The sequence below is a fragment of the Lactuca saligna genome, chromosome 3, assembly GCF_052625555.1.
Source record: "Lactuca saligna cultivar CGN05327 chromosome 3, ASM5262555v1, whole genome shotgun sequence".
In the NCBI taxonomy this organism is placed as follows: domain Eukaryota; kingdom Viridiplantae; phylum Streptophyta; class Magnoliopsida; order Asterales; family Asteraceae; genus Lactuca; species Lactuca saligna.
In genome coordinates this window covers 230890528-230915756 of record NC_136419.1, presented here as the reverse complement: position 1 = coordinate 230915756, position 25229 = coordinate 230890528, and the positions used below count along the sequence as shown (strand labels likewise).

Below are 25229 nucleotides of genomic sequence, written 5' to 3'. Positions count from 1 at the left end.
CGACCCCGCCCTAAATCCACAACCAAACGAGGAACAGGAGATGAGGTGGCATTCGCTCACTCTAGGTCTGTCCATCTTAAATATACATGGCCGTAACGTATATGTTTAGCCACTATAGTTTTACCTAATAAATTTTAAATTTTATAACAGTGCTGCGACTTTCGCCTTGCTAGAAAGAATTTACATTGAATTAGTCTTTTAATGTATTTAGCTTTGTTATCTGAGATCGAGAGTCGTACCAAAAATCTACCGAATTCCTTGACGTTTCTCCCTAAGCAGTAGTGTCAGGCTCCTTCTGTGTCTTTGTCTTTTCCTTCGGTTGGGCAATCCTTCTTGAAGTGTCCGAACTCGCCACATAGGCGGCAAACCTGTGTGGCCGCCGCATTGGTGATTGATGCAATATTTTCCACCGGAGTTCTGCATACACGAGCAGTATGCCCCTTCATGTGGCACCTAGCACAATAGAGTTCTCGGCAGGCACCATGATGATGGTAGCTGCACCTACTACAGTGGGGAAGGTCTCCTAGATACGGTCTTCTTGGACTCGGGAGGGAAGGGTTGGCAGGGGTACAGACTGCCTCAGCTCGTTGCCCATCGGAAGGTCCTTGAGCCGAGGTACTTCCCTCCTCTATCTTGAGTTTCCACTTTAGTGGGTTCGGTTGAGGTTCGCGGGTGACTGAGTATCGAAGTGTGGGTTGATGCTGTCCATTGTCAGGATTGGAATTTCCAACGGGCACCTTGCTAACATTGGCGTTGTTAGCATTCAGGTGAGCCATGACAGTTGCTGAAACTGCAGCTTGGAACGTAGCTTCATCAAATAGGAGAGTAGGTTTCTTGCTTGTGGATTGGTTACGCTTCTTTGGTGGCATGGTTTTTCCTACACGGAAAGGAATACAAGGTAATGAGAGACGATGGTTAACCCTGGACGTTTCTGTCCTGAACGTATTAGGCATAATATTTTTCCCGTGCCTCGGGTATTGGTTGTCTGAGTGTCGACCTACATCCCTCTGATGTAGTCCTGGTAATCAAAGTGGGTGTATGAATATCAGAAAAAGGCCATAAGATGCGGGTCGCTCCTACTAAGTTACCTTTATACTGAGAAAGGTTTCACTCTCCGGCCTGGAGAGATTTGAGAATAGTTCGGAACGAAACTGCAGAAAGAGAGGCTCATGAGGGCTTATGGCTAAACAACCTCACAGAGGTGTGGGGATCCGCTCTAAGCGTATTACTGGCAATGGGAACAAGGCGATTTACCTAACACATAGCGTGAGCAGTGTAATCACTAACTCACTAAATTGTATTATTTTATGGGTGTATTAGCGTGACGAACACGAGGAATAGACACTTCTCGGGTTCCACGTACTGGCTCCCTCGGTCTGCCTCGTACCTTTAACTGGAATCGGCGTTGGTTTCCTTCGGGCAGTTTCCTAGGGTTCTCTTCTCATATGGACATATTGAATTTCTACTCCGCCTTCCTTCTGACTCCGACTATGGGTGTCATCACTTCATGATGGATGACTGGGAATCTCCGAAGTTTAGGCGAATTACCCACCAAAGTCCCTAAAAGAATATGGGCACTTGGTGCTTTCAATAGTCTCGACCCAGTTTATTTATTTCCGAACAAGAAATCTTCTGAATGAACTTCTTCGGGTCGGAATCAACTCTTCTGTTATGCACTGAAGTGGGTAGGGTTTTCTACAGGGTTCGTGCGAGAATGGAAATGTCTAAAGAATCCTAATAGGTTATTAACATTTCGCTGGATGATCCACATCGAGTCCTGCTACGATTACACAGGGTATACAAATCATATATAGCTTAGATCCGATAGGCCTTAGAATATGTGATACTACTCTAGAACCACATACCAACGAGGAAAAGGAAATAGAGCGAAACCACACATTCTTAGCCTATGGGATCCTTATTATATATAACCTTGGAAGTATACGCTCTGTAGCTGTAGGTATATCAATAAGGATCTTTTATTTCTCACACCAGGTTATCTATGTATTCTAAATACCCCTATGGTATTTTTAATTCTTGTTTGGTTCTCGTCTTTGAATTATAACTCTGGGTTTAGTGTGAATCTTTTAGCGCTCTAAAATACTCCTATAGTATTTTAACTTTATGTTTGGCTCTAGCAAATCCTAGTTGGTAAGTTTCAGACCTGTTGCACACCACAATCACTCCCGAGCACACGTTCATTGCATCTCGAATAAAGGTAGTTGATCAGGTTACATTTATTCCAGCTTACGATTACATAACTGCCCAGATTTGTCTGTAGTGCTCAACATCCGAAGACTTTTATTCTTGTTCTTCTTGTGATACTTGTGTTCGAGTGTTTAGATTCTAGATGTTATTATACTTTGGTAAAATATGGTTATATTTTAAAGTATAATTCTTGGTCAGAGTGTTTTATCCCTTTTGTATTTATAGGTTGTATATCTTTTATGAATTGATATACTTAGCTCACTATAAACAATGCTCTGATACCAATCTGTCACACCCCAAAACCGGAACGGCGGAAACGTTCTGGGGTGGATGACGTCATGTCAAGTATCACAACACATGCATTATAGTAATCAAAGTACAACAAAACATTGCATTAATAGTAATAGTTTTACAAGGTTACATTACAACAATTTAAAGTAATACAAGTAATGGAATAAATACAGCGTAGTACTAAGCTATCTTCATCAACAGCTCCGGGGATGTACCTGTCTAATGCTAACCTGAGAATACAAGTTATTTGAAAAGCGAGTATCAGCATTTTTACAATGCTGGTGAGTTCATAAGCATTTAGTGACATTTCATTCAAATAACTTAATAAAGTGATAGTTTAAGAGATTTTAGTGTATTAGAGTTCTTTCCAGAAAATCCTATATTTTCTTTAATAAAAGCAGCCTTCTACCAAGACTGGTCAGTGTAATGTGGTAAGAAAAAGTTTCCCTTAGTTGCTAATAATATCAAAATAATGAATTTGATTATTAAAGAAAGCAGAGGCATCAGGGAATAACATATGCCTCAGCAGTGAGGACTGCTGACTAATGGCAAAAGAGTCATAGACTCCAGGAAAGTATCGAACTAACGACACGCCTGGTTCAGTCTAACAAATGGAGAAACAGACCCCCGAAGGTACCAAATGAAAGGTACAACTGGTAAGGTCTAAAACAGTGAACGCAGACCGAAGACGATACCAAATGGAAGGTACATCTTGCAAGGTCAAACAGTGATAACAGACCCCAGACGGTATCAAATGAAAGATACATCTTGTAAGGTCAAACAGAGATAACAGACCCCAGACGGTATCAAATGAAAGATACATATAGCAAGGTCAAAATAGTGATAACAGACCCCAGAAGGTATCAAATGAAAGATACATCTTGTAAGGTCAAACAGAGATAACAGACCCCAGACGGTATCAAATGAAAGATACATCTAGCAAGGTCAAAACAGTGTGACTCTGAAAAAGGTGACATCAGCATACAGTGTAAATCGCTGACAAAATACTATTACCTTAAAGCCATGAATTATAAGGCAACCCAGGATACTCGTAACCATACTGACTAGAGTACTAGACGCCCTACAAGCATCTATATAATGTGACATTTGTCACCCCTTGGCTTGGTAGGCCGTGGACTGTAGCTAGCAGTCAGGGTGCGGGGTTGTCAATCCCGTATAGGCCTATACACACAATATCCGCTCTCCCTACAGGAGACTCTGGTTACCAACTAGACGATGGAGAAGGCCGCGTCCCGAAGATGCATCCCAAATAGAGGATAGTGTGTTACTAGGAGGGAGTGGGTTTCTTATGTAAGTGTAGACTAGAGGTATAGATTCTTAACTGAATTGACTGAAGAAAACTCGTATGTCTATGCTCGTATACATAATATATAACTAATGAATCGAACGACCTTCAGATGGACACCCGATCCCACAAGACCACATCTCAACGAAGAAAAGGAAATAGGGCGGACAAGCCTTCCTAAGTCCTTCAATCATTATTTATATGCATCTATACAAGCATAAACATACATCTAACTACGCTTGAGTGTGTATCATACAGTGAAGTATAAGTGTACAGTGGAACATCTGAGTTGTGAAGTATAAGTGTACAGTGGAACATCTGAGTCGTGAAGTATAAGTGTACAGTGGAACATCTGAGTCGTGAAGTATAAGAGTACAGTGGAACATCCGAGTCGTGAAGTATACGTGTACCGTGTGGGATAATCGAACCATGAAGTATAAGCGTACCAAGTATAAGTGTATCACGAAGCAGAGACAATAATAAGTGATGTAAGAATGTCTATCAAGTATAAGTGGAGTAAAGTCGTTATCCAGTATAAGTGAAGGAGAAATCATATCACTAAGTAAGAGCGTGAATAAGTATAAGCGTCATCAAGTATAAGCGACTATAGGTATAAGTGAAAGTGTTACCGAGTCAGAGTATAAAATAAGTATAAGTGAAGCAGCAGTATTTTATAAGTAAAAGTATACGTCGAAAAGGGAAATCTTTAATGAAAAATATTTATGTACAGAGAAAATCATAGATTGTATTCCTTCGTAAAATACGTTTAAAACCTTAGAGGATCTTTCATAAACCAGTTTAGAATGAATTTGAATAAATCAGTATAAGTAAAAGTTATGAAACATGTAAAAGTCATTTTAGTGTCCCACTCGGTAAAACAGTGTAAAGTGGTAAAATCTAGTGCATGCGGGTTATCAATCATATGCGATTGACATGATAACTGGCATGCTTAACTTGTATCCCCCCCCCTAAAAAACATTTAAAAGCATTTAAAAGGTTCATTCAGGGGTATGAACTCACCTGGTGTAAGTAGGTCCGACGATAGTGCCGATTGGGTGTTCGGGGTCACGCAAGGACTTGAACACACACAAGGACCTATTTTAACATATGATAACATATGTTCACATACAATTAGCATATAATATACTAATTAAACAATTATACACACTCAAAGGAGTGGAAAACACTTTTGGTTGAGTGTTTGGGGTCCCGGGTAGCATTTACGGGTGCTAAGAGTCTCTTATCAGTTGTGGGACTTTGCTATACTCACATATCAAGTGTGTAAATGGATTTAAAACACCAACATGGACCAAAAAAGGAGTTTACGGCCCAACCTAAGGGAGTTTACGGCCGTAAACTCCCAAGGTCCTATTCTTGGGTGTTTGATGCTTCTAGCTTGTTCATTGAATTATTCTAAGCATTTTTCCTAAAGGGCATGAGTGGATTTGAGGTTCCTAAGGGCCTTATAATGGAGTTTACGGCCTAAGAACAACTCCTAAAGGAGTTTACGGCCGTAAACTCTAAATCATTGAGTTTGGTGATGTTTTCAAGCCCCTAATGCCTTTCTAGTGATTTCTAATGAAGTTTGATGCTATTTTGGGTGATTAAAACCAACATTTGAGGGGGTTTTGGGGAGTTTATGGCCTAGATAAATGCTTGGGCCGTAAACTCCAAGAAATCCCTCATTTTCCTTGTGTTTAAGCCCTTAGATCCTTCCTAACATTTTATAGAGATAGCCTATGGTCATTTGGGGGACAAAAACTAACTTTTGGGCATGATTTAGGGTGTTTACGGCCTTGACCTTTGTCTAGGCCATAAACTCCATTCTTTAAATCATTTTGGAGTGTTTCAAGTGTCTAAACTCAAGGGGGTAAGTCCCTAAATTATGTAATAAGCCCTAGGATGAGTTTGGTGCACATTTGGGACATTTTGACATGATTTTGAGGAGTTTACGGCCTAAGCTTGTGCTTGGGCCGTAAACTCTTGTTTGAGTCCTAAAATCATACCTTTTAATGTTTAAACACTCCTAGGCTATATCCCCTAATTATTCCCAAGCTTATGGACAAGTTTAGAGGCATGTTTGGCACCATTTTAGGGGTTTACGGCCCTAGAGTGTTCCTGGGCCGTAAACTCCTTATTCCATGCCTTCTTGGATGATTTTTGGGCTATAAACATAAATCACTATGTTTAGAATAAGCTAGGGTAAGCGGACTTACATTTGGAAGCGTTTGGTTGTGGTTTCGAGGCGAAAACGGGTCTAGAGAGAGAGTATAGAGAGAGAGTGTAAAAAGTCTTCAATAGACTCCACTCACCCTTATATAGGGTTTTGAATCAGGGCACAGTGGAATTATACCCGATACTTCTGTTAAACGGGGCTTTTGGTCGCACCCGATTTAGTGGTCGTAATAATAAAACTTGACATTTTCCAAATGAATGAAAATGTGTGTCCTGTGTTTTATTTCCTTTTTTCACGACTTAACGACAAGTAAACATACACAATTGAAATGTTTATTAAATTTGACGGCTTCTTATTAACGGAACTTTTGAACAGTGGAAAATTCCGTTAACGGTAACGGAGAAATGTAACGGGACAACTTGGGTTGTCACAGTAATGTCCGTCCCGATGAAAATCCTAGATTAGGTCCCTTGAGATAGATGTTGTTTTAGGGACGTAAAGTGAGGATAACGAGAATGGGTAATCGGGATAGTGATTGGTTGGTGAAATTAAATATAATTTATTTATTGTGGGTTGAAAACCCTATATGCTCACCAGGCTCCCGAGCCTGACCCACTTAGTTTTATTTGTATTATAGGAAGTGGCGCAAGGGCGTAAGATGGATGAATCATCAAGTTGTTTTGTTTACAAGTCTGCATATGTATATATTTGTTGAATGACTTGTAATGTTATCGTTTATGCTTATTGGTCTGTATCGGAACATGACACCCCAAAGCATGATAAAACAATGTTTACCAAAGCATTTCATAAAGGAAATGTCACATATGAGACCCTAGTCGGGGAGTGCTTACGGTGTATGGCGAGGGTACCAGATTTGGATCAGCTTTCTGCTCTGTTGCCAGAGCGAGATAGAGTTTACATCAGGGTTGTATGTGCTTTTTGGCATATGTAATAGATACGCATGTTACTATAGAGAGGACGAATTCTATCGCTAAGGTTCCGACATTGTGTGAGTTTCTTGATGTTTTTCCCGAGGAGTTGCCGAGTGTGCCTCCCGAGAGGCAGGTGGAGTTCCAGATCGATTTGGTTCCGAGAGCGGTGCCTATCGCCAAGACACCTTATCGCCTTGCGCCACCTGAGATGCAGGAGTTATCCTCACAACTCCAGGAGCTGATGGGAAGGGTTTTATCAGACCGAGTAGCTCACTGTGGGGAGCGTTGATCCTGACTGTCAAGAAAATGGATGGTTTACACCGGATGTGGATTGATTACCGGGAGTTGAACAAGCTAACGGTCAAGAACTATTATCCACTACCAAGGATCGACAATCTGTTCGATCAGTTGCAGGGGACATCTTGGTTTTCCACGATTGATTTGAGGTCTGGATATCATCAGATGAGAGTATGCGAGGAGATTATCCAGAAGACGTCCTTTAGGACTCGTTATGGGCACTACGAGTTTGTGGTGATGCCTTTCGGGCTCACCAACGCACCGACAACGTTCATGGACCTTATGAACCAGGTGTGCAGGCCTATGTTGGATTGATCGTTGATCGTGTTCATCGATGTTATCGTGGTGTATTCGAGATCTAGAGAGCATCACGAGGAGCATCTAAGAGAGATTCTTGGAGTTTTAAGGACGGAGAGGCTTTATGCTAAATTCTCGAAGTGTGATTTCTGGTTACGAGAGGTCCAGTTATTGGGACACCTCGTAAAACATAATGGGATATTGGTCAATCTGGCTGAGATATAGGAAGTTATGAGATGGGAGGTGCCGAGATTAGGAGTTTTATGGGTTTGGCCGGCTACTATCAAAGATTTATCAGAGATTTCTCCAAGATTGTTGTTCCTCTCACCAGGTAGACCCAGAAGGCTGCTGCTTTTGCTTAGGGACCCAAGCAGCAGGCCTCATTCGAGACTCTTCGCCAGAGATTGTGCGATGCCCAAGTGTTAGCCGCCCCCAGGGGAGTGGAGGATATGCATCGAGAAAATTGAAGCCTCATGAAACGAGGTATCCCACTCATGATTTTGGAGTTGTGGGCGGTGGTTTCTCCCTCAAGATCTGGCACCACTACTTGTATGGGGTCTGGTGTACCATATATACAAACCACAAGAGCCTGAAGTACCTTATGGATCAGCCCAACCTGAATATGAGGTAGAGGAGGTGGTTGGATGTAGTGAATGACTATAATAGTGAGATCTTGTATCATTCGAGCAAAGCTAATGTAATAGCTGACGCCCTTAGACGTAGAGCATCGAGTGCTCCGATCCGAGATGTGTGCATGAGGATGACAGTGAAGAATCCAACATTAGACACCATCTGCGAGGCCCAGGTGGAGGCTGTGAGACCGGAGAAGCAGAGGGAGCAGGTTGATGGATAGGTATCCGAGTTTGAGATGGAAAATCGTAGGATTATGAATTTCTGAGGGTGGATTTGGGTGCCCTGTACAGGTGGAGCTCGTCGTATATTATGATGGATATTCTCACCAAGCTACCAAGGACCGTGCATGGGGTTGACGCGATATGGGTGATTGTAGACCGATTGACGAAGAGTACTCACTTCTTCGCCAACGGTGAGACCTCTTCTATAGGGAAAACTAGCCGAGGATTATGTGAGAGAGGTGGTAGCACGGCATGGAGTGTCGACTTCGATAGATTAGATTGAGATGTGCGTTTTACTTCCAGGTTCTGGAAGAAATTTCATGAGGGGTTGGGTACCCGATTGCATTTCAGCATCGCATACCTCCCGTAGACGAAGGGACAGAGTGTGCAGACGATTCGAACGTTTGAGGACATGCTACGTGCATGTGTTATGGACTTCGGAGGAAGTTGGGACACCTATTTGCCCTTGGCTGGGTTTTCATACAATAACAACCACCATTACAGCATTGGTATGCCTCCCTTTGAGCTTCTATATGGGATAAGGTGTCAGACTCCCATCTGTTGGGGAGAAGTAGTGCAAAGAGTGATGGGTGGCATTGAGATAGTGCTCAAGACGACCGAGCAGATTCAACAAGTTAGACAGAGGTTACCGACACCTCAAAGTCACCAGAAGAGTTACGCAGACAGGGGATGATCTGAGCTAGAGTTCCAAGTTTGAGATTTTGACCTCCTGAAGGTATCCCCGAGGAAAGTGGTGATCCGATTCAGGAAACGGGGCAAGCTGGGCCCTAGATACATTGGTCCTTTCAGAGTGCCCGCTAGAGTGGGTAAGGTAGCATACCGATTGGAGCTACCTGCAGAGTTAAGCCATATTAATAACAACTTCAACGTGTCTCAGTTGAGGAAGTGTGTAGCCGATAAGACAATGGTAGTACCCTAAGAGGATATACCGGTAGATGCGAGCCTGAATTACATTGAGATGCCGATAGAGATTTTAGATCGGAAGGTGAAGGTGTTGAGGAGTAAAGAGGTTCCCTTGGTTCAGGTCTAATGGCAACATAGGAAGGGATCCGAGTGGACGTGGGATCCAGCGTCTGAGATGTGCGAGCAGTACCCAGAGCAATTTCCAGAGCATGACTTCGAGGGTGAAGTAAGATTCTAGTGGGAGAGAATTGTAACATCTGGGCTCCCAGGTATATTATTTATGTATTTATTTTTGAGATTTACTAAGTGACTGAACGAGTATTAAGCCAAACTCATCTAGTAGAGTCGAATTGGCCATGTGGGTTTAATAACCAACTCGACGAGTCATAGAGCTGACTCACTGAGTTGGCGATGTGAGGTGAAACCCTAAATCTCCAATTAAGAGAACTTATATACTTATTTCCGCCTTACCAGCTACCCAACTCCCCTGTGTAAAACCCTAAATGTTTGTAGTGAGCTAAGTGTGACACCTGGTTCCTGGTACGTATTTAATTCAAGTAATTTCATATTTTTCTTTGGGACTCGGCGAGTTGGAGGCCCAACTCGTTGAGTACACTCGACAATATTCGGGGACTTTAGTGACCTACTCGACGAGTAAAAGCTGTTTGGATGAAACCCTAATATTTAGGGTTTTCACCCTATTTAAACATCATATCTCATCCTAACCCAGCCTCCATCGTCCCTCCCAAGTCAGAGAAACCCTAAATTGAAACCCTAACTTTTTTTGAGTGATCTTGAGCCATTTTTGTTTGTTTTGTGGTGGTTTGAATTTTGAAGAGGATGTAGAAGCTTGGGGATTCCAGGAGAAGCAAGAAGATCCAGAGGTTTTGCTTCATTCTTAGTTCATTAATGGTAAAAAGATTCAACCTTGATCATTTAATTCATATATCTCTAGTTAGGGCTCATTTCTACCCCTTTTCTATGCCTTGTAAGGCCATATTCGAGATTGGGTGTGTATCATGGAGTTACACTTCAGATATGGAACCATTAAGGGTTCCCATGGCATAAAGGTGCCAACTTTATTGCCAATGGGAAGCCCATACACCATATAAACCCCATTTTAGAGCCTTTTGAGCTAAAAAACCCATCCATGGACATTAAGTTCGTAGTTTTACGTATAAAATGGACCCTAGGAGGTCAAATCTATGATTTGGATGCCATAAGACCTACTAAAATCGACTGTATAATTTTGGACCAAGAGGGACTTGGCGAGTCGTTCATGGAACTCGGCGAGTCAGGATGTTTTGCCTTTCAAATCCTTTTTGGTGATGAACCAGGTGCTAGGATAGAGGAACACTCACTTGTCTAGGCTCATTAGGAACCTGGAAATCATGGAACTTAACGAGTGTATGACCCAACTCGGCGAGTTCAAGGCAATGTCCCAACCCCATGAATACAAACTCAACGATTTCAAAGAGATCTCGATAAGTCATAGACTAGACACATTCATTTAGATGAAGATGAACTCCACGAGTTCAAGGATGAACTTGATGAGTTCAAGGATAAACTTGACGAGTTCGAGGATGAAATCGGAGGGTCGGTTGAAGAAGGTACCGATGTTTTGGTTAAAGGAGAACTCATCAAGCTCTTGCTAGACTCGGCGAGTAGAGTTGAGGTTTTAGCATCTTGTGGAAGTGGGGACTCGGTGAGTTGGGGGACCAACCAGGTGAGTCAAGTCAACTGGATGTTGATGATTTACCAACATTAACTTTAACTAGGGTTTGACCTTTACTTTGACTTGGACTTGAGTTGACCCTTGTAAGAGGGGGGGGGGGGTTATGAGTGTGAAATGATAATCAAGAAGGATTTTTGTGTAGGAATTGAGGAGTCGAGACAAGTTGATTTCCATACCGAGGACTGTGCAGACACTACACAACATTGGTGGTTGTCAAGGCCAACAAAATTAATAACCCTAAATATTACACACTAAAATAGTGTATAATGGTAAAGGGGTCGAATCCACGGAGATTGGTTCAATTTAAAACACTATGAAAAATCTCTTTGTAAATATACTTGTAAAATAACAATAAAAATAAAATAAGGGGGGGGGGGGGGTGTTTAGTTCTTTCGAGTGTTTGACAAAAATTAAAACTAGCTAGGATGAAAATATGACAAATAAACAAGTAAAAGATTGGATTAAATTCAAAGAAGTGGAATTGGTTGATTTTGGGGTACACCTTATGGATGATATAATTGACTTATCATTAGACTTAATGGAATAACACTTGTGAATTGGTTTAACCTGGCTATAGCAATTCATAAGCACAAATTGCCTCAACTCTTCTTAGAAATAAGAATGGTTAGAGGAGCTCTTAACACATTTCCTTAATTGAAGTCACAAAATCAATGAAGCATAAAATCTTGTGAAAATCAATTAGCTTTATGTTGTAAGAGTTACCAAGTCCAAAAGATAATAAAATGCTTACATTATCATTATAGAGGAAATATTTCCATGGTCTAAATGAAATGAAAACAAACATATAAACCATTTGTTGCTTACTAATTTGAAGATCCATTACTTAACCAAGAAATTAGTCAACAAAAAAAAGCATTCTCTCATCCAAGTTCATGATCAAAGATAAATAAACACAACAAGATGTTTAACTAGAAAACATTCCCATAAACTTCAAACACATTGTAATAATAAGTCTTCAAAGCAAATAATCATCCATGGGTCAAACCCTAATCAACCAAATGAAAGTTTAGCTAACCATGGCCAAGGTAAAAGAAAAACAATAGAGTTTAGTGATACCAAACATTGTATTAGATGTAAGATGAAAGCAAATTACACTAATCTTCCAAATATTCTTCAAATCTTCCTAAGCTTCTTAAAGAGAAAAAATGGAGTATGTTCTTCAAGTCCCCCCTCTCAAATGAGCCTCCAATCACCAGCTAAAGAGAGCCAAATTCCTGATTCAAAAAGAGACCAAAAGCTACCCACCAAACTTCCACAAATAGAGTCAACAAGTCAAAACCCAGAAACAACTCAGCACAATTCACGCGGACTGCGTATGGTCCCACGCGGACCACGTAGGTCACGCAGAATGTGAAACTTGGGTCATTTAACATGCATTTAAGCCCAATCTTCATTTCTTCAACTTCAGCCCATAATCATAACTCTTTAAGACCCATTTGCCATTCCAAAGCCTTCTAATGATTGACCCAATACTCCTTAAATTTTCTTGAAGCTCGATTCCGCGCCGCCTCATCATCATCCTTTCCCATAAATTAGATCCAAATTGATTTCTTCTTTTACGCAAGCACCTAACCCAATCGCACCACTTCAAGTCCGCAAGCAAATCACATGCCTCCATGAGTCCCACACCCTTCTAAGACTCTAATAACAGATTGTCTTCGGTAAATCCTGCAATTAAGCTCAAAAGACTAGAAAGCACCCGGTAAAGGAGAAAAATGACAAAAAGAGAAAATATGCATGAAGATTGACTAAAATGAGACGGTTTTAACTAAAAATAAACTATGAAAAGAAGTAATAAAAATGAAACTATCAAATCATCCCAAGCTTGAACCTTACTTGTCCTCAAGTAAGACAAGACTAAAATGAACTTGGGATGAACTACCCTAAAAATAAAAAGAATCGATAGAACCATGGAACCTGTTCATCGTTAGTCAACATGGTCAGAATTGATCTAGCTGCTATCTCACAACTTTTTCATCCGATGGCAATGGAACCATAAACCACAACCAGGACAACTCCTTTAGGTGAGTAAGGAGGTATGAGCAGTCGCAACCTCAATGGAACATGCATAAAATAAAGAATATCTGTAGTAGGGAGAAAGCAACTGGATGGGCTCGGGTGGAGCTCTTCTTTAAATGTACACTCTGATCTCACGTTTGCTGGTTTCTCTCATGTGTAACTAGGTTTTATCGCTCGGGCACCGTTGTAGGAATCGACTCACTTGGTGTTAGCCCAAACCTCCCGTAGTATTCGATCTATATACAATAAAACATACCTAAATAAATGAATATCACACGTCGGGTGACCAAAATGTTGGAAAATTTAGTACAATAATTGAACCGGTCACCTTTCTCATATTTCTGCAGCTGGGAATTTGCCTGCCCCCTTTTTTTTGTTACCATACTCAAAGGTAATGTAGTAACAATCGAAATTTTTAACAAGAAAACCCTTTGACTCAAAATTTGGTTCCTAAAGTGTGTAAGTGGAACCGAAAGGGTAGTAATATAATCTGAATGGTCTAAGCGAGAAAATGACTATGTTGAGCATAAAGATGTAATGTAAGCTCCTTTTCAAACTTGTGATTTTTTTTGTTAAGAACAATGAAAATGTCCACATGCGGACTAAAAGACTTCTCTAAAATTCTAAGAAAATCGCAAAAAGATATGGTGATGTAAAGAGACCGGATATGGATTCTACTTGGGGACAAGCACTAGTGCTTCATCCTAACGGTTCAAACATGATGAAATGTGATACTCTCGGTGGTAGTGACCGTAAGGCTAAGACATCCATTGCTATAGTATATCCTACAATCATTAGTATTGTATGCATAATTCTTCATGAAAACTACCTGACCATGATCACTTACCCCTTTAAGCTACCAGCATCTGATCCTAAGTATGACATCCCAAGCTGCAGCTAGTGGTCCCGATTCAATGGGTGATATAGCAACAAGATCCTGGATCAATAATGATACAATAACTATGAACCTGTTTCATGGCATCCAAGAGAGGTGAGAATAAACAGAAAACAAAAATGCATGAATGCTAATGTCTTAAGCTAAATGCTATGCAAAAATAAAAGATGAAAAAGAAGAAAATAAAATATTTTTGGGGCTTTATATAAAAAAAATGAATGCAATTTATACTAAAATGCTTTGCAACCTAATTAAAATGCATGATAAATTAAAAAGAAAAAGGAATACCCCACCCCAAGCTTAGAAATAAGCATTGTCCTCAATGCTTGGGGCAAGGCAAAAGTACCTAAACCGGGGGATCGGGAGGAGGATACGGGTATTGGAGGTAGGGGTAAGGCTAAGGTGGAGGGGGATAAGGATGGGTGGGGGTATGGATAGGGAGGCGGAAGTGGGACGTTCTCGAAGTGGTTTTGGGATTGGTGCCACCCCCACATATGGTGCATTTGCTGGGACATGATTTGATTTGAGACACAACGCCCCTCGAACCGCTCGACAAAGTTGGGGGAAAGCGGGTAGTACTCGGGAGGGGCTTGTGGCTGGGCGTGCTGCGGACAATGGGTAGGCTCATCGCCGGGCACGTCATCTATAGGCATCTCGTCATCATCTTGATCTTGGAGCACATCCTCCTTGACTGAATGAGTGATGGTCCTCGCGAGTCTCCACTAAGTGCGATCGTGGAAGGTGAAGTTGGTGACTCGAGGGTCAGGAAAAATGAGATACCCGACCCCTTGAGGACAAAAACACGTGAAGTTCCTACGACAAATGTGGTGCATGTTTATGAGGGCGCGCTCATCCAAAAGATTTTTGTTGTCAACAGGCTGGAATTCATCAGGGAGCTCGATGTCAAGACCGCGAGCCAAAAGTGTGACAAATCCCCCAATGCAAATATCATCGGACGTCTTGGATCTCATGTGGGTGCATTTTTGGAAAAATAATGAAGCAAAGTCCGGGATTGGTGGCCTTTCACGCCTTGTCATACACGAAAGGAAGAAGAGCTCATTTTTGGTGACCTGGCCGGCTTCTTTGCGGGCAAAAACTGTACACAACAGGATGCGATGGGCAATGCGGAGGCATGGGTGGATGATAGAGGTTGCTTTATCCCGACCGGCACACGAGAAGATACCCCCAGTGATTTCCGTCCAAAATGTCTCGTGATTGAACTCAGCAGGTAGGACGTCGAAAATTATGGATGTGTTTGAAGAAGGCAAGCCCAAGATGTCGTTTATCATTGTAAAATCGATGTACCTTCGGTCCCCTAGAAGTTGGAATGCGGCTTTCTTTTTTTCGCCTTCGTACCCGCTATCGGTGAGAAACTCTCTAGTGGGGAGCTCGTAAGTGTGCGCCATGAGGTTGAGAAGGTTTTCCCACCCAATGTTACGGAACAATTGGGTGACCCTTTCGAGAACCCCAAGTGATATAAGCGTGGGCTTGCACACGAATTTGGTAGATGCAACTTTTCTAGGCAATCTCTTTGTGTAGTTTTCGGCTGCCTTGGCATCCCGAAACCTTGGGACATCAGGAGCATCGCTTTGATCTCTTGCCGGGGCTTTGCCTCGGCCAACAGCCGGGTGCTTGCTAGATGTAGACATGGATTCCCTGCATGAAAAATAACCACTACACGAACCACAATTTCAACAAGCAATATGTCAATCCAAATCACCAACTAACTCCCTATGGACTTCTAAAGCAATTCAACAATCAAAGCAAGAAGTGATTCCTAAATTCATTTGATACAATAGCATATGAATGGACATGCATCTTGATTAATTAAACAAAGGAAAGAAAGTACCCATTTTTGTTGAAAGTTCAAAGTTTGTGCGCGAAAATTCAGGATTTAACAATCTTGCAACTCTCCACCCCAAGGTTTAAGCTTTTGTTTAATATCCCGGGAGAAGCAATTTACTGTGAAAACCCGACGAATCCGGCAATGGCTTGAAATTCTAGCAAAATTTTCCGACGAGCTTTGGGAAATATTTTTGGTGGGGTTTGTAGACTTGTCCAAGAGGAGTACAATGGTGGTGTCGGAATCGCGAGACGTGACCGAAGTTGACCGAAAATCGGCCAGAAAGTAGCGATGGGATGGTGGTGGTGCCTCTAGATACAACAACAGATCGGACCGTTGTTTTAGTGGGGTTTGTAGAGCTCTGAATTTGGAGAAGAATGGCGGTGGTCTTCCGAAATTCCAACTGGCGGTTTGACGAGAAAGTGAGCTTTAGTGGTGGAGATGGAGGTTCTCTAATGGAGGTTAGGGAAAAAGAAGAAGAAGAAGTGGGGAAGAAGGAAGGGCCGGCTAGAGTATAAGTGGGGCTAAGTGGCGGTCAAAGTGGTTAAAAACGAGTCAACGCTGGTCAACAAGTCACGCGGACGCTGACTCGGGTACACGCGGTCCGCGTGAATAAGCCCATAGCTATTCTGATTTATCTTTCACAACACGCGATTGACTCTTTCCCACAAACGATCCGTTTTAATATACACGCGGACAAGCTCCTGATAACACGCGGTCCGCGTGAACTGGACTGGAATTCTTCTGTTTTCGGGTGATGGACGCGGACACTTGAGGGACTACACGCGGTCCGTGTTAATAAACACGCGGACGGAGGCTCGAGTACACGCGGTCCGCGTGGATAAGGCAGAAACTCTTCTGTTTGCTGATAATTGACGCGGATGATTGAGGGACTACACGCGGTCCGTGTTAATAAACACGCGGATAAATCCTTTAGTACACATGAACCGCGTGTGTTGGCTTGACATATTCCATAAATTTTTTGCTCTTTCACCATTATGAACACTGGGCCCTTAATTCCAACATTCTTTTATGTCAATAAAGAAGAAGAAAAGATGTTAAATCCAAAAATGAACCAACCACGACATTTATTCGAAACTAGAAAAGATGAAAACTTTAGTTTTCCAAAAATGCCCTTCTTTAATGTCTTTGGCGAGACGTGCTTCCTTCTTGATTTCAGTACACCGGGGCATCCAATTGGATGACTTCTAAGATATTTGCGTTAAAACCTTCATAGAAAGGTTTCAATCGATGCCCACTGACTTTAAAGATTTGCCCCGTTTCTTCACATTGAATTACAAACGCTCCATGTCAAAAGACTTTTAACACAACAAACGGGCCTATCCATCTTGACCACAATTTTACTGGAAATAATTTCAATCGTGAATGATAAAGCAAAACCCTATGTCCCGACTCGAAATGTTTGCGGGTAATGGACTTGTCATGGAAAAGCTTTGTCCTTTCCTTGTAAATCTTTGAGTTTTCATAGGAGTCATTTCTCAACTCCTCCAACTCTTGGAGTTGAAGCTTTCTATACCATCCCGCCTCATCGATGTTGAAATTGCATTGTTTGACAGCCTAAAATGCACGGTGTTCCAATTCCACGGGAAGATGGCATGGCTTTCCAAAGACTAACCTAAACGTGGACATTCCTATCAGGGTCTTGTACGCAGTCCGATAGGCCCACAAGGCATCATCAAGCCTTGAACTCTAGTCTTTTCTTGAGGGATTCACTGTTTTCTCAAGTATACTCTTCACTTCACGATTCGAAACCTCTGCTTGACCGTTCGTTTGAGGGTGATAGGTTGTTGAAACACGGTGGGTCACGTTGTACTTCTTCAATAGAGCCTCCATCATCTTGTTACAAAAATGCGTCCCTCGATCACTAATCAACGTTCTGGGCACACCAAATCTCACAAAGACATTAGGTTTTAAAAAGTCGATAACTGTTTTGGCATCGTCCAATCTTGTGGCTTTCGCTTCAAACCATTTAGAAACATAGTCAACCGCAAGCAAAATGTAAACATTGCCAAATGAGATGGGAAATGGGCCCATGAAATCAATCCCCAATACATCAAAATTTTGACAAACAAGGATTGGATTTTGGGGCATTTGGTTCTTTTGCGAAATGTTACCCATCCTTTGGCACCGCTCACAACTTTTGCAAAACAAATAATAGTCGCGTGACATGGTTGACCAAAATAGCCCACATTCAAGAACCTTTCTCAAGGTTCGGATAGGTCTGAAGTGTCCCCCACAAGCAAATTAATGACAGAATTGAAAAATATATTGATGTTCTTGTTGGGGTACACATCGCCTAATGATTTGATCGGGAAAATGTTTCCACAAATAAGGCTCATCCTACACATACTATTTTGCATCACTTTTGAGCTTGTCCTTTTGAGAACGTGTGAATGTGTCGGGATACCTTTTTGTGACCAAAAAGTTGACGATATCGGCATACCAAGGAATAGATTGAGTAAGGGAAAAGAGATGCGCATTTAGAAAATTGTCCCACAATGGGAGAGGGGTTTCATTTGAAGTGATCCGACTTAGATGATCGGCAACGAGGTTCTCGCATCCACTCTTGTCCTGGATTTCCAAGTCAAATTCTTGTAACAGTAGGATCCACCGGATGAGTCTCGGCTTTGCATCTTTCTTCGTCATGAAGTACTTAAGTGTTGCGTGATCCGAATACACTATGACCTTGGTACCAAGTAGGTATTGTCTAAATTTCTCCATGGCGAACACAATGGCCAATAGCTCCTTCTCCGTGGTAGAGTAGTTGCTTTGAGCATTGTCTAGTGTCCTTGATGCATAATAGATCACATGGGAGGCCCTCCCACTCTTTTGACCAAAAAAGGAGCCTATCACATAGTTGCTTGCATCACACATGATCTCACAGGGGAGATCCCAATTTGGTGCTTTCATGATGGGAGCGGATGTAAGCAACTCCTTGAGCTTGTAAAAAGCTTCTTTGCACGCCTCATTGAACTCGAAATCAACCTCCTTTTGCAAGAGTTGGAACATTGTTCTTGTTATCTTTGAAAAATCTTTGATGAACCTATGGTAGAAACATGCATGGCCCAAAAAAGAATGAACTTCCTGAACAAAAGTCGGGTAAGCTAAGCATTGAATAACATCAATTTTGGCCTTGACTCACCAAGAAATGACATTTCTCACCAAGTGACCCAAAATGACACCTTGACTCACCAAGAAATGACATTTCTCAAAATTCAAAACCAAGTTTGTTTCAATGCATCTTTTTAAAAATTTTGTGAGATTGGTCAAACATTCTTGAAAAGAGTTGCCATATACTATGAAATCATCCATAAAAACCTCAATTATGTTTTCAAGGTATTCCGAAAAGATACTAACCATGCGATGTTGGAAAGTGGTCGGGGCATTACATAATTCGAATGGCATTCTTTGGTATGCAAAAGTACCAAATGGACATGTAAATGTTGTCTTTTCTTGATCCTCCGATGCCACCGGGATTTGGTGAAAACCAGAATACCCGTCGAGACAACAAGAATGAGATTTCCCAGCCAACCTTTCTAACATTTGATCAATGAAAGGCAATAGGAAATGATCCTTTCGTGTGCTTGCATTGAGCTTACGGTAGTCAATACATACTCTCCACCCGTTTTGCACACGGGTGGGGACCATCATACCTTTGTTGTTTTCGACCACCGTGATTCTCGTTTTCTTTGGCATGACTTGAATCAGACTCACCCACTTGCTATTCGATATTGGATAGATCATCCCCACATATAGGAGCTTCAAAATCTCTTTCTTGACCACTTCCATCATTGGCGGATTCAACCTTCTTTGTGCGTCTCTACTTGGTATACATTCATCCTCCATTAAGATCTTGTGCATACAAGTGGAGGGACTCAAACCCTTGATATCCGCAATAATCCAACCCATTGTTTCTTTATGTTCCCTCAACACCTTTAGGAGTTGTTCCTCTTCGCACTTGGTTAGGTGAGTTGAAATGATGACCGGGAGAGTCTTATTATCTCCCAAGTACGTGTACTTCAAATGTTGAGGGAGGACCTTCAATTCTAATTCGGGTGGTTGGACAATGGAGGGTGGCAATCTCGTGTGAGTTTGAGGTAATTCAATTTTCTTCACACTAAATTGGGTGGTCTTCTTGATCTCCAAATTGTTGACTAATCTTTCAATTTCGGGGTCTAGTGAGTAAAGCTTCAATATCATGGCTAGTTTTGCACAGTCAAACCCCTTGCTCAAAACCATCTCTAACATGTCATCATCACACAACCCGAACAATTCCTGAGTCAATGGTTCGACAACATCTATGAAGCGAAAAGATGAAACATCACTAGGATACCTCATAGCATCATAAATGTTAAAACTTATTGTTTCACCATCAAATTCCATGGTTAAACTTCCCGCATATACATCAATCTTTGTTCTAGCCCTCTTCAAGAATGGTCGCCCAAGTAAGATTATACCCGATTTTGAAGATACTTGTTCATCTAGGTTAATCACATAGAAATCCGCCGGGAAGACCAATTGGTTTACTTGTACTAGGACATCTTCCAAAACACCTCTAGGAAAGACACTTGATTTATCCGCAAGAGATATTATGACACCGGTTTCGCTTAAGGGTCCGACATTCAATGATTCATACACCAAGTAAGGCATAACATTGATAGAGGCACCAAGATCGAGCATAACACTACTAAAGGTGACATCTCCAATCTTGCAAAGGACGATGAACATTTCGGGATCTTTACACTTGGGTGGAAGCTTCCTTTGTAAAACCGCGGATGCATTTTTGTTCATCAAGATCTTCTCATTCCCTTTCAACTTTCTCTTGGTGGTGCAAAGCTCCTTCAAGAACTTTGTATATCTCGGGATTTGTTTGATTTCATCAAGTAAAGGGATCTTTACTTCCACCTTTCGTAAGGTGTCCAAGATCTCTTTCTCCTCCATATTCTTCTTTGAAGTTGCAAATCGGGAGGGGAACGGTGGGTGAGTGGCTATTGGTGTCACTAGAGGAGTAGTCTTCTTTGGGGCTCTGGCTTGTGTGTCATTCTTGGCTATGGGATCCTCAATGGGGATGATCTCTATTTCTTCCTCCTCTTCCCTCGGCTTCTTCTTCAAACTATTTTCTCCAGCTTGTTTGCCGCTTCTCAAGGTCACCACATTGACATTTGAGTTCTTTTCGGTTTGAGAAAGGAGTTTACCGTGGGAGTCCAACTTTCTTATGGATGTAACTATATCTCCCATTTGTGCTTCAAGGTTGGAGATACTAGTCCTTGTCTCTTTTTGGAATTGTTGGGTACTAGTGGCTAGGTATTTGACAATTTCTTCAAGAGACATTCCGAAGCTACTTGGTTGAGATTGAGGAGGTTGTTGATGATGATGTGGACGGTGCGGTTTGGGTTGATAGTGTGGTTGTTGATGTTGGTAATAAGGTTGTGGTGGTGGATAAGATGGTCTAACCAATGCATTTTGGTAACCGGATGGTTTATTGTGGTATTTTTGGAACACTCATGTGGCATTCGCAAGCTCCACATCTTCTTGAAGGATTGGAAACATATCCGTAGGATGTCCCATTGTTGCACATATTCCACAAATCATAACTTGTGGAGTTTGTCCTATGGCTAGCTTTTGGACAACGGAGGTTAGATCTTTGATTTGAGACTCGAGATTTGATGTCCCCACTTCATTGACTTTGTGTTGTGTGTCTCTCTTCATGTGTTGGTGCAGGCCAAAATGTTGAGAATACGTGGCTGTGGTGTTGAAAAGTTGTCTTGTTTGTTGTGGTGTTTTACTAAAGACATCACCACCACTTGAGGCATCAACTAGTCTTCTCTCCATTAGCAACAATCCCTCATAGAAGTGTTGAATGAGGAGTTGTTCAGGAATTTGGTGTTGTGGGTCCCTATAGCACAAGTTGTTGAACCTCTCCCAATAATCATGGAAAGTCTCATTTTGATGTTGGCGGATCCCACAAATCTCATTTGTAAGACATGAGACTCTTGAAGCAAGATAAAATTTATCAAGGAAAGCTCTTGCCATGTCGGTCCATGAGTTGATCGACCCCGATGGAAGATAGAATAACCAATCCTTTGCTCTATCGGCCAATGAAAAAGGGGAAAGCCCTTAGCATGATTTGGTCATCGGTTGACCCTTATGGCTTCATGCTAGTGCAAATAATGTGCAACATCTTCAAGTGCTTATGAGGGTCTTCATTCTCCGATCCATGAAAAGTTGGTAGGTGATGGACTAAACTTGACTTCACCTCCGAGCCTCCTTCCAAAACCGGTTAATTGATACGGCTGGAGTTTGTGTAACATTAGTCTCCATCATTTGCCTCAAAGTTCTTTCGGGAACTTCTTCTCCATCCGCCATTGCAATTGGTTCAATAATGGGGGGGGGGGGTTGTCGTAGAGGTGGCGTTTTGGAAATTTCTTGGTGAGGGTGGGAACTAGAATCGGGTTCTATATCAATTAATGAAACGGTTTCAACTTCCGGGTCCCTGTGGGGGTTAGAAGTTTGACCACGTTCAACTCATTTTTCCTACGCCAAACGCCTTGGTTCTTTTTCGATTTCTGGGTTGTAAATCAAGTCACCTGTACACTAAGATCTGGGCATAGAGAAACAAATTGATTAAAAATAAACCAATCCTCGGCAACGGCACCAAAATTTGGTGGTTGTCGAGACCAACAAAATTAATAACCATAAATATTACACACTAAAATAGTGTATAGTGGTAAAGGGGTCAAATCCACGGAGATTGGTTCAATTTAAAACACTATGAAAAATCTCTTTGTAAATATACTTGTAAAATAACAATAAAAATAAAGGGGGGGGGGGGTGTTTAGTTCTTTCGAGTGTTTGACAAAAATTAAAAGTAGCTAGGATGAAAATATGACAAGTAAACAAGTAAAAGATTGGATTAAATTCAAAGAAATTGGTTGATTTTGGGGTACACCTCATGGATGATATAATTGACTTATCATTAGACTTAATGGAATAACACTTGTGAATTGGTTTAACCTGGCTATAGCAATTCATAAGCACAAATTGCCTCAACTCTTCTTAGCAATAAGAATGGTTAGAGGAGCTCTTAACACATTTGCTTAATTGAAGTCACAATATCAATGAAGCATAAAATCTTGTGAAAAATCAATTAGCTTTCAGTTGTAATAGTTACCAAGTCCAAAAGATAGTTAAATGCTTACATTATCATTATGGAGGAAATATTTCCATGGTCTAAATGAAATGAAAACAAACATATAAACCATTTGTTGCTTACTAATTGGAAGATCCATTAATTAACCAAGAAATTAGTCAACAAAAACAAGCATTCACTCATCCAAGTTCATGATCAAACATAAATAAACACAACAAGATGTTTAACTAGAAAACATTTCCATAAACTTCAAACATAATGTAATAATAAGTCTTCAAAGCAAATAATCATCCATGGGTCAAACCCTAATCAACCAAATAAAAGTTTAGCTAAGCATGGCCAAGGTAAAAGAAAAACAATAGAGTTTAGTGATACCAAACATTGTCTTAGATGTAAGATGAAAGCAAATTACACTAATCTTCCAAATATTCTTCAAATCTTCCTAAGCTTCTTAGAGAGAAAAAATGGAGTATGTTCTTCAAGTCCTCCCTCTCAAATGAGCCTCCAATCACCAGCTAAAGAGAGCCAATTTCTGGATTCAAAAAGAGACCAAAAGCTACCCACCAAACTTCCACAAATAGAGTCAACAAGTCAAAACCCAGAAACAACTCAACACAATTCACGCGGACTGCGTATGGTCCCACGCGGACCACGTGGGTCATGCTGAATGTGAAACTTGGGCCATTTAACATGCATTTAAGCCCAATCTTCATTTCTTCAACTTCAGCCCATAATCATAACTCTTTAAGACCCATTTGCCATTCCAAAGCCTTCTAATGATTGACCCAATACTCCTTCAATTTTATTGAAGCTCGATTCCGCGCCGCCTCATCATCATCCTTGCGCATAAATTAGATCCAAATTGATTTCTTCTTTTACGCAATCACCTAGCCCAATCTCACAACTTCAAGTCCGCAAGCAAATCACATGCATCCATGAGTCCTGCACCCTTCTAAGCCTCCAATAACAAATATTCTTTGGTAAATCCTGCAATTAAGCTCAAAAGACTAGAAAGCACCCGGTAAAGGAGAAAAATGACAAAAAGAGAAAATATGCATGAAGTTTGACTAAAATGAGATGGTTTTAACTAAAAATAAACTATGAAAAGAAGTAGTAAAAATGAAACTATCAGACATTGAGGTGAGTTACCTTCCAGTAGAAGTGGGTCTAAGGTGCCAAGGTCGGCCCACTTGTCACACCGCAAAACCATTGAACGGCGGAAACGTTCTGGGGCGGAGGACGTCATGTATTGTATCACAACAATGAAAAGTAGTAAACAAGCAACAACATCATCCATTGCATTAATAATATAATTTTAATACAAGTGTGTTATGTCAAATTATAATAAACACTAAAGTATAAACAAAATGAAAGATGAGTCTTGAACGAGCTCCATCTTCTCTAAACCTTGCATCGGTAGCTATCTATGGATGACCTGAGGATACAAGTATTTTGAAAGTGAGTATCAGCTTTAAAGCTTGTGAGATCATAAGTATTTTAGTGTCTTATTTTATATGTAAAAATTTGTATGTATATGAATTGTAAGTATTGAAAATGTATGTAAAACAACTGTAAACGTCTGAAAAACTCTAGAAATCCCTATGATTCCTACTATTATAACAGGGAGTCTTCTACCAAGACTTAACTGATCTATATGTAGCCTTCTACCAAGGCATCTAGTGTCTATGTGTGTGTCTCTTGTGAGAGTGTGTATTTTCCCAAATCCGACTATCATTAACCAAAAATATAGTTTCTACATTACCGTGTGTCGTGTGAATGTTCACGAAGTGAATGTAATGGGAAAATGAAATAGTACTATGGTGTAGTGTCGAACTACAACCGTACTAATTACCTTAAGTCTAGGGTAATCTCATAAGTATTGCAGTATTTGTAATAAGTGACTGCCTCTGTACTCCTATTGCCTTATTTGAGGGATAAGGCATAATGTGATGGCTAGATCCCAGGCTAAACGCTCCCCTGTCAAAGGGATTTTGAGACCTTTACACATCCATGCATATATGCATGTCGTGAACATCCACATTACTATGATCATGTATACCCGATATAACTATCACAATGCGTTGTGATTCATCAGTATAGTTAGATCCTGAACTTGTTCTATGCTATAGCACCTAATGATGTATGTCCTATCAAAGTATATGTAACCGCACTCATGTAAACGAATATATGTAAACGTACTCATGTAAGTGTAATCATGTAAAACATATCTATGTAATAGTATAGTAATGTACTGTAATGT

At 41.0% G+C, this 25229-nt stretch overlaps 1 protein-coding gene across 1 annotated transcript; it reads right to left on the bottom strand.

Moving 5' to 3' along the window:
* Nucleotides 1-18799: 18799 nt before the first annotated feature.
* Nucleotides 18800-21057, bottom strand: LOC145036432 (uncharacterized). The gene is made up of 3 exons (XM_078984876.1): nucleotides 19473-21057; nucleotides 19177-19355; nucleotides 18800-18862 (listed from the first exon to the last, which is right to left on the bottom strand). Exons 1-3 carry the CDS (start codon nucleotides 21055-21057, stop codon nucleotides 18800-18802), a joined length of 1827 nt encoding a protein of 608 aa, XP_078841002.1.
* Nucleotides 21058-25229: the final 4172 nt, after the last annotated feature.

Bases quoted from the DNA above. Each gene is read 5' to 3' on its own strand.
- LOC145036432 (XM_078984876.1), bottom strand. From the start codon at position 21,057: ATGGGAGATATAGTTACATCCATAAGAAAGTTGGACTCCCACGGTAAA. The intron at 19,356-19,472 runs GTATGATGGTCC...ATCAAATGTTAG, and splicing joins GGTGGTCGAAAACAACAAAG to AAAGGTTGGCTGGGAAATCT. The intron at 18,863-19,176 runs GTTAGTATCTTT...TTTCTACCATAG, and splicing joins CCACTTTCCAACATCGCATG to GTTCATCAAAGATTTTTCAA.